We start from the raw sequence: 13,723 nt of genomic DNA, 5'->3' as shown, positions 1-13,723 counted from the left end.
CACGTGCACTCCGCTCTGCATCAGCCAAACGGCTCGCTGCACCCGCACTGCGAGGCGGACCCAAGTTCCCATCTGCAAAAACACGTCGGTTTGTTATCCTGGCTCCAAAATGGTGGATTGACATCAGGACAGCAGAAAGCCTACACATCTTCCGGCGCAGACTGAAAACTCATCTCTTGACTCCACTTCGAGCAATAAAATGACTAACAAAGCACTTACATACTAACAAAGGACTGACTTATCTAAAGCCAGTTGAGTAGCACTTGAAATGTTTTGGCTCTATGAAACCTGATGTACTTATATGATTCTGTTTTCTTCAAGTTTGTATCTTCTTGGTCGAATGCACTTATTGTAAGTCGCTTTGGATAAAAGCGTCAGCTAAATGCAATGTAATGTAATAACAACCCTTTGTCTGAAACCAGAGCCCAGTCTGCTCTGATTGGTTAGCTGTTGTGATTGGTCAATCGCTTAGAGATGTCCCCCGCCCCTTAGCCTATCACGTACAATGTGTTGGAGCGCTAGCCAATAGGAGCATGAGTGTTCCATACTGATGAAAAACCCATACAGTATAACACACAACAGGAATTCAAATATATTTTATTTTGAAACTCTACATCAGAATGACCTGATATTATCTGAGTGAATATTTTGGGTGGCCTTCTATCACCCTGAAGTGAAATGAGTCTTTGATTATGGACAGTTTTTTATTTATTTGTATCTTAAGATAGGGGGGGCAGGAGCTCCAACAAGCCGTTTAGGACAGAGAGTGAATACACATACTATACAGAGATGCTGTATGAGAAACCAATGTGAGTTTGGAAAATTGCATAATTTAAATCTATTCTAGTAGACCTCATCAATGGAAATATGATCAGTAGAAATGGCCATGACATGGGACCTTTAATATGGAGATTTGATCTCAAAACCAGAATTATTGACGACCCTTAGCCTTTTTTATGTGTCAATATAAAAATGTAAAAATAACTCAACAATGACAAATGAATGAATTACGCATGTTTTCTTTCTGTGCATTCTTTGATAAAAATCTACAGCAGGGGTGTCAAACTCAATCTCATCACGGGCCACATTAGCATTATGGTTGCACTCTAAGGGCCGGTTGTAACTTTTAGACTATATAAATATAAATATACCTATACATATATATTAAATAATGTATTATATTATATTATTGGCTCTGCATTGGATTACTATCAGTTCTGGTAATAACTTCATAAATAACTACGTCTAAAAGCAGAAGTCTAGGGCAAATAATTGAAAGAAAATATTCAACAATTACACCAATTGTATTGTATATTATATTCTTTGAAGCTCTTGCGGGCCACATAAAATGAGGTCGCGGGCCGGTTTTGGCCCACGGGCCTTGAGTTTGACACCCCTGTTAGACCAGAAAATTCTGAGGTAAACATGTTGCAACTTTATGTGAATTCCTGGTAAAATTATGTAATTACACCACAGCATGCACCCTCCCACTGTGTGACCATGCCAGGAGTCATAGCATAAACAGAGACAGAGAAGTGAAGCAAAAAGAGGAACTGTATGGGGCAGAAACAGAGATGATGTCAAGTTTGGGTGAATAAAGTTGGGTGTACCTGGGTCTATTATTTACCCTGACACAAAGGACTGCAGAAAACCAATACACATTTTCAAAGGTGATTTATTGTGTCATTCATGTAACATATTGAAATGCTTTGTAACTCACCTGTACCTGTGAAACAAGTTCGACCATTTTTAGCTTTTTCTTTTTTGTCATGTTGCTGATGCAGATCTGTATCTAATGCTACGGTATACGTCCTCTATTCAAAGCAGCTGATATACACCGTGTAATTTCATATTTACATACGCTGCCTCAAACTTCCTCCTGCTGCCTTTTTATACCTGAGTTGCCCGAGTTAAAAGCAGGGAAGAGGCGAGTAGTTAGCTTCAGCGAGATGCATATATATATTACATTTCAAATACATTTCTTGTGTGTATTTGTATTGTCTCTTTTGAGTCAACAAGTCAGTGGAACTTATCACAGTCACAGCAGTAAGACAGACGTTTAATGTATTATAATGTATTTTGTATATGTTATACTCTAGCTAAGATCCAAAGAACATTATTAAAGTATCTTCAGTAAGTGGTCAAACTCTCCAGTTTCATTCCTGTGTACACTCTGAGGGGTTTACTTACATTTCATTCATCACCTGATTTACATTTTAACAAATCCTAAAAACATTGCAAAACATTATAAAAAGACACATCCAAAATCCCCTCTGTAAAACCCTGTGACTCTGATATGTCAACAACAAAGTAAAACGTCATTTGAACCTGGCTTTATCTTTGGAAATGAATACAATTTAGCACGTATTTGTTACCATTATGCCTTTTTACTATATTCAAACATAACCTTTTTGAAAACTTGTAAAACAAAAAAACATATGTAAATAACTGGTGAAGTGTTTAACCTATTCACCTTTAGTGTCTCCTTAAACTTTAAAGGTCCCCTATTATACTGTTTTTCATCAATATATTATAAGTCTCAGATATATACAAAACATGTCTCTGAAGTGTTTGGCTCCAAACACCAAACAGATCATTGCAGCATCCCATAATCCCCTCTGTTTCAGCCCTGTTTCAAAAGTGCTGATTCTCTGTCTGTTACTTTAGATGAAAATAAGGAGCCCCTCCCCACGCCCCTCTGAGAGATATTTGGTTAAAAAGAACACAATGGTGCTCTAGGAGGAGATTCAGGTGATAAGGTGGGGGGGGGGGGGGGGGGTTACCTTGGTTGGTGATTGGCTAATGGTTACACAAGCCAACACATCGTTATGACATCATAAAGTGGCCAAAATCTGATCAGCTCATTTTCAGACAGGTTTTTATATAAATGGGTCAGGACAAAAAGTGAGAGAATATCTTTTCCTGAAACTTTCTGAATCTCTTTCCACAGAGGGGACACATGTTGATGTAGAAGAGACATGAACAAGTGGATTTTGCATAATAGGTGACCTTTAAAGTGTTTTAATGGTCAATAGCTCATTTTTTGTTTATTGATGCTTCTGTCGTGTTTCTGCCACCTCTTAGGGTCGGATCCATCTGTACAATATTCTCTAATGGAGCAGAAGGTGGAGGAGGCTTGTAGTAGCTAGGAGCAAAAGGTGGAGGAGGAAGGTATTCGTAAGGTAACCCATCATCATCATAAGCGAGGGAATATGGAGACTCATTAACAGCGGGCTTCTCTGTGATCTCCTGGTACTCGTTCTCCGTGACTCCACTCCTCTCCTCCACGGGATTCTCCTGCAACGGTCTGCCTATCTTTTGGAATTTCTTCTTCAGGTTCTTCAGGTTGGAGACGACTGACAGCTTTGCTTCCTGAATCTTTGCACACTGCATGGTGGCGCTCATGTGGGGTGGAGTGGCTGTGGGAGCGAGGGGGGTCCCAGGTGCAGAAACTGTTCTGATGCAAGCCTGGTTCTCCCTCGCTGGAGGGAAGGGGCTTCGGGCGGGGACCTCCGGGCGCTGGTGGGACGGAGGGTTGACCGATCTCTTTCTGGTCACAGGCTGGAGATCCTAAACATGAGACAGCATCAACATTGTAAGAAAATAAAAGGGCACCCTATCCACTGAAAACATGCTTCAAATCATAGATGTATCTCTAAAACATTGAGACTAAATAAGCAACACACACAGATTAAAGGGGCCCATTTAGTTTTTTTGGGGTTTTCCCTTTCTCCTGTAGTGTGAAAAATCCCCAAATTCCCTCCAGCTTTTCTCCCACACCTCCCCCCCTGCCTGAAACACCTCCATTGGACTCCTTGGTGCTACAGGACATAAGCCCCGGCCACACGAGGAGGATAACGGTAATGGACCGCAATCGTTATCAAAAAAGTCTTCCGTCCACACGCAACAGGCACCAGAAACGTTTCCGTCCACACGAGACCGCTCGAAACGCTGTAGTACATATGCCAGGCCTGTAAGTGGCGCTGTAGTTCAGCACGAGACCGCTCGAAAGCGCTGAAGACGCTGTAGTACATATGCCAGGCCTGTAAGTGGCGCTGTAGTTCGGCCACAAAATACGGCAAAAGCAGCGGAGAAGACTTCTCGCGCATGCATGGTTGCCATGGTTGCCCTTCTGTTTATTCTCCACGCTGGATTTAGTAGCAGACGTGGGGTTTCGCCGGTCAACATGTCCGTTAAAGTTTCAATCTTCCGGACAAAATTTGAAAAGTGCCGGTCAAAGGTCTTCTTTGTTATTTATTGAGCTTTAAAACAAATGAATAACGACCCTATATAATAATATAAGAATAAAAAACGGAGCCTCTCTTTTCCTCCCCCTCTTCTGAGAGCCCATGCTGATCTCTGAGCAGGAGAGGTGGGGAGAGGCGGGGCTATTGCTTCAACGTTATCAGGAAATGATCGTATAGGCGTAAACACAGAGCCGTTTGCAGATCTACCCACCTTGGGACCCGTTATCGTTATCGTTTTCTGCGTTTCCGTGTCAGCCTCGTGTGGCCGAACCGTCTATCTGATAGTGAACTGTAGCAGATACGACCGTTATCGTCCTCGTGTGGCCGGGGCTATAGTGATAGCACTACACTAGCACTTCTATTGGATTGCGCCAACCAATCAGAGCAGACTAGGCTCTGGTTTAAGACATAGGGTGAAAAGAGGTGCTGCAGTATGATAAAAAAGAACGACCTTTTTGAACATTAAAGCCTGGAGACATGTTACAGTAGAAACACTTAATACAAAATGAACCTGAAAATGAGCAGAATATGACCCCTTTAATGTCTTGAAAATAAACAGAAACAGAAATCTCTGACGGGACAAAACCAAAACAGTTCGAAGGTAGGGAGACATTTTTTAGTTCATATTAGACCCCATCACTAGCATATCGAAACCGGAAGATGATTCGAACAAAATAAACATTAAAAGGTCTTGAAGATAGCGTTGATCAGAAATGTTTCAAAATGTTTGATGTATAATTTTTTAAGAACAGTTTTAGAACCAGATAATATAAATGAAACTCTTCAGAGATCATTATTACCAATGCTGGGAGAGGTGGGGTGATGAACGGATGGTCTTCTGACAGATTAGGGTAAAGTCTGTTTGGAGACAGGACTGCAGAGTTCCTCATGGTATCTCGATGAGGAAGAGCGGGGGGGATTTCTTCTTCTGATGTTGGGAGGGTTGAGCTTGGATGCTTCGAGTTGTTTTCCATCCAACCGATGTGGGTATTTACAGGTTTTGGGGAAAACAGCAACTCTGCATAGTCAGACTTGTGATTGGATCTCTGGACAGACAGAGAAGCACAACAGGTTGTTACTGTTTTCTTTTTGCATGAAGTGCAAGTGGAAAGGAAATAAGCAAATGTTGTGGTTGTTGATTGTAAAGGTGACTACAGTACAGGAAAAAAATAAGGACATTTTCCCAATGCAAATATATTGTCCCAATGCTATACTGACATTTACACAGTCTGATGTAAACTAACTTAGGATATTGTATACAAACATATTTGTTCGTATACAAACCATTCAAATCTTTATCTTTTAGATCAACAGTCACCTGTATTCAGTTCCTCACCTGTCCACAAGCGACAGTCAACAACTCGCTGAAAGGCATGATGGGAGTCCTGCGGTGGAAGTCTATGAGCTCCTGCAGACCCCGATGACGCAGGTCTTCTCCAACTATGATGTACTGACCGTCCTCTAATGCATCGATCATGAAATGTCTGCAGCGGTCATCAGCACTGAGGGGCAAAGAGAGAGGGGGGGTCCTCATTAAAGGGGCCCTATTCTGCTCATATTCAGGTTCATATCAGTATGTAGTGTCTCTCCTGTGACATGTCTCCATGCTCTAATGTTCAAAAAGCTCTTTATTTTTCTCATACTGCCTGTGCTGCAGCACCTCTTTTCACCCTCTGTCTGAAACCAGAGCCCAGTCTGCTCTGATTGGTTAGCTGGCAGGCTCTGTTGTGAATGGTCAACCGCTTATGGCGCATTTCCACTGCAGCACATAGCACGGTTTAAGCGTGCCGTGCCAAACCCGGACCGTTTTTTTTTGCTTTTCCACTAGGGGTAGTTCCGGGTCAGGGCTACTTTTTCACATTTTTTCTGGCCCTCCAAAATCGAGGTTCTTACCGGGCCAACAACCGGGCTGAATATGCTAAACTAGTGACGGCAAGGGGGCTACAACTACAACAAAATGAACATATGTTACCGTGATTTAATTGTAATACACGTTTCAAAATGATGCCGAAGTAACAACATACTGATACCGGTTAGTAAAAACCATGAATTAATGCTTTAACAAGTCTGCAGACAGACGGCAGGCGAAAAACCTTTTAAAATGCGTGTTTTCTGAATGGAGATCGGCTAAGCTAACGCAGTATATGCTCCGACCGTCCACACTCACAACAACGGCCTACAGACATAAATAAAGCAGCGACTGTATTCACCATGACACAGACAGTCTGTGGTTTGTACTTGTTTAACTTTTGTCTAGTTTCTGAACAGATATGAGGAGCTGTGAGCTTTGAGTGCTAACAGCTAACGGCTGATGTTGGTTTTGTGGTTCGCATTGAAGATGACGTCATGGCTCCGCCTACACTGCGTTACTATAGTTACTGCCCCAGCTACTAAACTGTAATGGAAATGCAGCATAAAGTGAGCCTGGCCTACCAAGGCCTAACTATACCGTACTAAGCCATGCGAGGCCCTGCAGTGGAAATGCGCCATAAGAGATGACCCGCCCCTTAGCCTATCACGTACAATGTGTTGGTGCACTAGCCAATAGAAGCGCGAGTGATACATAGTGATGTCACCATGTTACAGAACAAAACAAAGGAGTCCAATTCAGACAGGAGGGGGAGTGTGTGGGAGAGAAACTCCTTCTGGAGGGAACACATAGATCTTAGCCTTAGACCATTAACATGCACAACAACCTTTAAAACACACTACAGGAAAGGGAAAACCCCAAGAAGCATAATAGGGCCCTAAATCCTGCAGAACCTCACCGGTATGAGAGAGTGTAACCGATCCGGCTCTCACTGACTCTGATGAGGAAGTAGCCTCGACGCCTGGACATCAGCAGTTCCTCTGACATACTGCAAGAATAATAACAAGCATGAATTACAACAAGATAAAAACCCTTTCATACATGCTCCTTAATCTGTAAACCATTAAGCCATTTTATTGGGTGGCTAATACATGTGGACTGCAGAGGGATAGTGTCAATTCAAGGGAATATTTCACCCACAAAATGACTATTTTTATATAAATTACTCACCCCATGTTACTTAGAATATCGCCTTTACATTTTCTAAAAACTGAGCCAATTCTTGATAATTTTAAGCCACAAAACCATTTTCAAACTCACACATTCTCACACTACATTGATCCAGTTGCATACTCACTACTTCGTGTATTTTAAACAGAGAGAAAGGGTTTAGCAAACATTTTTATGTTCAGGGATGAGTGAGCATGCAACTGGATAACTGACACTGTATGATATGAGTTTTTATAGTATTGTTTTGATATATAAATATATTGCTAAACCTGTCCTCCATTTTCTTAAATTAAGACTTTCTGCTGTTTTGCAAGAAATATCCTTCAAGATTTTTTAAATAATGCGAGGTGAGTAATCGATATGCATATGGTCATTTTGTGGGTTAAGTATTAAGGAAACGGCTTACTTTTCAAAGCATGACAACATGCTCTCACAATGCCTGGACAAACAGTGTAATAAATACAGGCCGTTATACTCTTGTCAGCAAAGTAAACAGATGGAGTACACCATGTCTAATATCAACTCACATATATCATCCACTATTCAGAGCTGTCAATGTGTAAACTGGGTGTGGAGGAAGCAAAAAGGCACTGGAAGTACGAGTGGTAATAGAAAAGTAGAAGTATTCAAAGGGTAAAGTCGACGATTCAAGACTTTACTGACACATCTGTGACTTACAAAGTAAACATTTGTAATTAAAAAATGTTTCCATGAACATGGAGATTAAATATGCAGTCGTATAGTTTTGCATGTTCTTCCATTCCTAAAAAGATGTTGAGGATATCTCTGTTGTCACCATTTTTTTCGTGGTTTTGATGTTTTACCACGACGACGGCGGCACATCTTTACATCAGGTAGTGGTTGAGAGTAATGTTGACCTTTTATTTGAACATGGTTGCCCAGAACTTCCTCAAAAGTTTTAATAACTTCCTGAAAAGATTCAACATTTCAGGGATTCAAGAGCTTCCTCTGTTTTGCCTTTTTTGGGCTTTTGAACCCACTTCTCAATGATTGTTTATGTTATTTTAACCCTCAGCTCTAGGATGAAGGTACATATATTAAGTTTTAATCCTACACTTTTACTTTTACTCTTCTTAACCTGACAGATATATTAACTACCCCTCTTAATCACGTGAAATGTTGACATTGCTCTTCCTATCCCTCGCTGCAGATGTCTGACAGCGATGCCCTTTGAGAACTCACTTCCTGGAAATGATCCCATGAAACCACTCGGGGACGACGCCGTTTCTGATCACAGTCCCGACCTGCGACTCCTTGAACCAGACCAAAGACTCATGCTGACTCTCCATCATCCTGCAAACAGCTCATGTAATCCTCTGTTAGAATAGGAAAAAGACCTGTAAATGATTAATTTACAGCTCCTTGGGACCATACATAGATACTTGTTCAAGGAGCACACAAAGTTCACAGAGAACACAAAGTACAAAGTACAGCCATATTTCTGCCTGTAGGGTAATTAAGCAGCAGATGTTGACAACAAGTTCATATTTTTCCACTTTCCATAGTCATTGTTCCTCTTTTAATTACACACTGAATACCATTTATGTTGTGGTGCAATGTGAATATTGTTTCTAGTTAAACTTGTGCACAAAGAAAAACTCCATAATAAAATGTCAGTGTTTGAATTATGTTCTAAAAGACGGTTTACAATAAAAAAAACAGATCTTTGGCAAGGCAAGTTTTTAATATAGCACTTTTCAACAACATAGCAAACAGCTTAATTCCATTAACAAGCATTAGGACACACTGCAGAATAAACACATTTGCACTATACAGGAACATGTACTACTATTACTTTTTGTATCAGTTTTTACTAGTAATAATAAAGTTATAGTTAGAGTCTACAAAGTGCTCTGACATACAAAGCAAGCAGGCAAATAATGTCCTGTCATTTTTCAAGAACAACTTTGACCTGACTTGTACAACAAACATATGAAAGGTGTAGTTTGAACACTCATCACTGGATTTTAAAAATAAACTCTAAAATGACTGAATAGAGGATTGTGAACATCAAGCGTAACTCACCTTGTCCTGAAGCTCGGCGATGAAATGACATAGCAGATCTGACTGGGCTGATACACCTGTCTGTGGGCGGAGACACGGAGACACACACACACACGCACACACACACACACACACACACACACACACACACACACACACACACACACACACACACACACACACACACACACACACACACACACACACACACACACACACCACACACACACACACACACACACACACACAAAGTGAAATATGTCTCCTCTGTAACACTCTGTCTAAACATGTTTCCTGTATGACGATGAGCTTTTGTGCTGCCCTCAATGACGTCATCACACACACACACACACACACACACACACACACACACACACACACACACACATACACACACACACACACACGCACACACACACACACACACACACACACACACACACACACACACAAAGTGAAATATGTCTCCTCTGTAACACTCTGTCTAAACATGTTTCCTGTATGACGATGAGCTTTTGTGCTGCCCTCAATGATGTCATCACACACACACACACACACACACACACACACACACACACACACACACACACACACACACACACACACACACACACACACACACACACACACACACGACGTAATGCAACTAAAAAACATGTCGTCTAAAGTCTTAGTATCAACTCATCCAACATGGCTTATCAGTGTATACGTGTATATCTACAGAATTGTATCATACATAGATCATATATCCTGGGGTGGAAAGTCACTAAGTTCATTCACTCGGGTACTTGAGTACAATTTAGACACATTTGTACTTATTTCCATTGCATGCTTCTTTATAGTATTGCTACTACATTCTATAATGCACCCAACTTTATTAATTTGACACCAAAAGTGACAGTAGTTCATACATTAAATAACAAATTGTTTGATATGATGCAGTATTAAGCTAGTACACTAACCAATAGTGAATCAAGTAAATAAAATCAGCCCCTTATAATATTCTAATATCACTGTGAAAGGAGACATTGTGCAGAATTAGTTATTTTACTTTTGTACGTAAAATAGATTCTGCTGATACTAATTCTTAATTGAATTCAACTTTTAAATGTAGGACTTTTACTTGCAATGGAGCATTTTTAGACTATTTCCACTTTCAATAAACTCAGAGTAGTTTGTTCCACCACTGAGTATATCATAAAGCAACAGTTATCTGAAATAAATTGAGGTTAAAGTATTAAAACGTTTTGATCTATCAGAGAGTAGCCAGCTGAGAGGAACTGTGAGACTTCAGTACAGCATTCATCAGCTGTTACTCAAAGTTACATTTGCACAAGTATCAGTTAATCATACCGAGGTTGGAGACCATTCAATGATATCGTTTGACTCAATATTTACCGGTTCCAAGTGTGTATTTTTAGGCGTTATGTCAACTAGATTGTATAAATAGAAATGATAGAGGCTGTTTCAACCACATGTGCTGCAAATACACTTTTTGTCAGAAAGATAAAAGAGTGCACACAATAGTTCAATTGAATGTAAACTGAAAAGTTGACTTAGTACTTTTCGACAGAGATTTGGCAATAGTTGTCTTTTCTTTCTTTGTTCTTTAAACCTATATCTAATCAGGTACAAAGCTTCTCGTTCATCTGCTGTTCTTTCAGAGGGGAAGCTCTCACTAAAAGGAACTTGACAGTAAAGTTCACGGCCTTTGGATGTTATTGTTCTTGGTGACATATTAACTAATGAACCATTTCAATGAAAATTCCTGCTAACGCTGGAGGGAAAGTTAAATAACCATAATAATCTGTGAAATGTTCCTCCCACACGAGGATTGTCTACATGTTAAAGAACTTCGTAAAGGTCAAAACCTTGTGCTGGCTCCAGAGGAACCTCAACGCTCTATCCGCTAAATGCAAACTTTTAATCAATGTAGAAAAGGTCAGTTTGCTCTCTGTAATATTGGCCAGGATCTCTTTATATTCAACAAGAGATATGTTGTGCTTCACATTATAACGAATCCAACATTTTGACCTGAATGTGTCTTAGCTTGGAGTCACACGTGAGCGGGAGTGGCCTGTCTCCATGTCCACTTTATTCTGCAGCTAGTCCTGATGCAAAGTACCTGTGAAGATGCAAATATGTGAGTTTTCAAGAGTCCATTTGCATTTGTTGCTCATGTTACATCTCCGCAAATAACTTCCTTTTCTCTGCCTTTATCCTACGTGTAGCGTTTTGCTTCATTTTTGGATCATATTAAGCATAGAAAAACTAACAGCACATCAAAAAAAGAATAGAAAAACTCTTACTGTTACACTAATGAGGATCAGGAAGGTGTGGAAAGTGGGCACATTGACAGGTGGTTGAAACAGCTCAGACTGTGAAGACACCTTTATAACTGTAAGGAAGAAAAGGAGAATATGTCAAGTTAGAACAAATTACCTGAAAAGCAGAGGTGGGAAGTAGTAGAGTACAAATACTTCATTACTGTACTTAAGTAAAATGTTCTGGTATCAGAACTTTACTCCACTACTTATTTTTCTGACGACTTTTTACTTTGACTTCTTACATTTTGAACACAAACACCTGTACTTTCTACTTCTTACATTTTCAAAACAGGCTGGTTACTTTAGTTTTAATCTGTGTTTGGTGGCCTGATCATTATTATTTAGAGTCATTGCGTGCCTATTAATAATAATAATAATACATTTTATTTGGGGGGCGCCTATCATAGCACCCAAGGACACCTTACAGGGCATAGGGGCAATATAGGGAACAATTGAAACAGTGGATTTAGTGAAATATCAGCCGGGGTAAAATAAGACAAACAACAGGAAATGGACTACAGAAGGACACAGGGTAGAGTTTCTGATGAGAATGCCAGTTTGAACAGCTGGGTTTTGAGTTGGGTTTTGAATGTTGTTATGCAATCAGACTGTCGGATGTGTAGTGGCAGGGAGTTCCAGAGTCTGGGAGCCGAGCAGCTGAAAGCTCGAGCACCCATGGTGCTGAGGCGAGAACTTGGGACGGTGAGAAGTCCTACGGACGAAGAGCGGAGGGTGCTCGGTGATGTAGATGGGGGCAAGGTTATGGAGAGCTTTATATGTGAGTAGAAGGTTTTGTAGTCAATACGGTAGTCCAATATTCAAGCACTTAACACTCAAAAAAACACTTTGAAATATACTTTTGAGGACATCCAGCACCGATATGAACACTGATTATTTGATTGTTTACATACATTTCCAAAAATAAAAAAGGTACAAACATAATAAGTCGAGTAAACAAGTTTTTTGTAAGAATCTCATTTTTAATAAATCATCAAAACACATATCTACAAAATGTGTAGATCAATAAGACTTATGAACCTTCAGTACAACCATTGTAGATCTTATTTACAACTGCTGAATTATTACATTTGTTCCCCATGAAAACCATCAATAATCAGCGATGAAATCCAAATTAAGTCGGGGAATGCTGAAGATATGTTAACATAGAAGTGACAAATGTATACTTGGTGAAAATAACAAATGACTCGAAATACATTTCACAGAATAAAGCAGAAACCTGCAACTTCATCAAATCGACTTCATCTGCGAGAGCCAGACATTTTTGCCAAAACCATGTTAACAGCAACGATTTAAATCCACCTACGCAGTTACAACATCAGTTCAACAACTTAATTTGCTCAAACTGTAAAATGTCAGACGTGATTTTTATGTCAGCTTTGAAATCATTTCCTAATCCTTCTTCTGAAAAGCTCAAAAGTGACGGCAGAAAGTAAAAGAGCAAAGGGTCCAATCTCAAATAAAGCTCGAGTCAAATGTGCAACGCTTTTTTGATGTTTTCTACGCACCCAGAATGCATAGTTCACACGGCCGTGAGACCGCGCCAAAACAAGATGTCTGAAATCTGGATAAAGGAGGAAGGGGGAGAGAATAAGAGAGAGTAAGAAGAGAGGGGTGAGTCGTGGAAGCTTCCAAGAGCATCAATGGGTGTGGAAATGCATAAAAAGCTGGGAAAAGTGAAATAACAATTCATAGATTTGTTGTAATAAGAAAAAAAAAACATGTCTAAATTAAAGGCCTTCGGTTTATTTTCATTACTATATCAAAAAAATTGGTTTAAGTGCTCAGATGTTTTTAGGGAATCCCAGACAGTGTGCATGAATATGTTTTGCTTTCAGTCAAAGGGGCCATATTCTGCTCATTTTCATATTAGTTTCATATTAGTATCGAGTGTCTCTACTGACATGTCTCCATGGTTTAATGTTCAAAAAGCTCTTTATTTTTCTCATACTGCCTGCCTGCCTGTTTTCACCCTCTGTCTGAAACCAGAGCCCAGTCTGCTCTGATTGGTTAGCTGACTAGAGATGTCCCGCCCCTTAGCCAATCATATACAATGTGTCGGAGCA

The 13,723-nt window shown here is 40.1% G+C and overlaps 2 protein-coding genes across 4 annotated transcripts in view; one reads left to right on the top strand and one right to left on the bottom strand.

The window, feature by feature from the left end:
* Positions 1-13,723, top strand: part of LOC117496148 (NLR family CARD domain-containing protein 3-like) — a gene marked incomplete at its 3' end in the record, with an annotated part of 682,747 nt that overhangs the window by 75,868 nt on the left and 593,156 nt on the right. The window lies entirely within an intron of this gene.
* hsh2d (hematopoietic SH2 domain containing) lies at positions 2,962-11,751 on the bottom strand. 3 transcript variants are annotated; one of them, XM_034147052.1, is made up of 8 exons: positions 11,622-11,751; positions 11,347-11,437; positions 9,334-9,393; positions 8,491-8,624; positions 7,016-7,105; positions 5,584-5,749; positions 5,048-5,293; positions 2,962-3,570 (listed from the first exon to the last, which is right to left on the bottom strand). In XM_034147052.1, exons 4-8 carry the CDS (start codon positions 8,598-8,600, stop codon positions 3,037-3,039), a joined length of 1,146 nt encoding a protein of 381 aa, XP_034002943.1. In that variant the 5' UTR covers positions 8,601-8,624; positions 9,334-9,393; positions 11,347-11,437; positions 11,622-11,751; the 3' UTR covers positions 2,962-3,036. The 3 variants fall into 3 exon arrangements, with proteins under 3 accessions (XP_034002943.1, XP_034002944.1, XP_034002945.1); XM_034147053.1 differs by having other exon boundaries at positions 8,491-8,601; XM_034147054.1 differs by lacking the exons at positions 11,347-11,437; positions 11,622-11,751 and having other exon boundaries at positions 8,491-8,601; positions 9,334-9,437.

Source organism: Trematomus bernacchii, unplaced genomic scaffold (genome assembly GCF_902827165.1).
Source record: "Trematomus bernacchii unplaced genomic scaffold, fTreBer1.1, whole genome shotgun sequence".
NCBI lineage: Eukaryota > Metazoa > Chordata > Actinopteri > Perciformes > Nototheniidae > Trematomus > Trematomus bernacchii.
The sequence above is the reverse complement of the archived record's forward strand: the minus strand, read 5'-3'. Positions and strand labels throughout refer to the sequence as shown.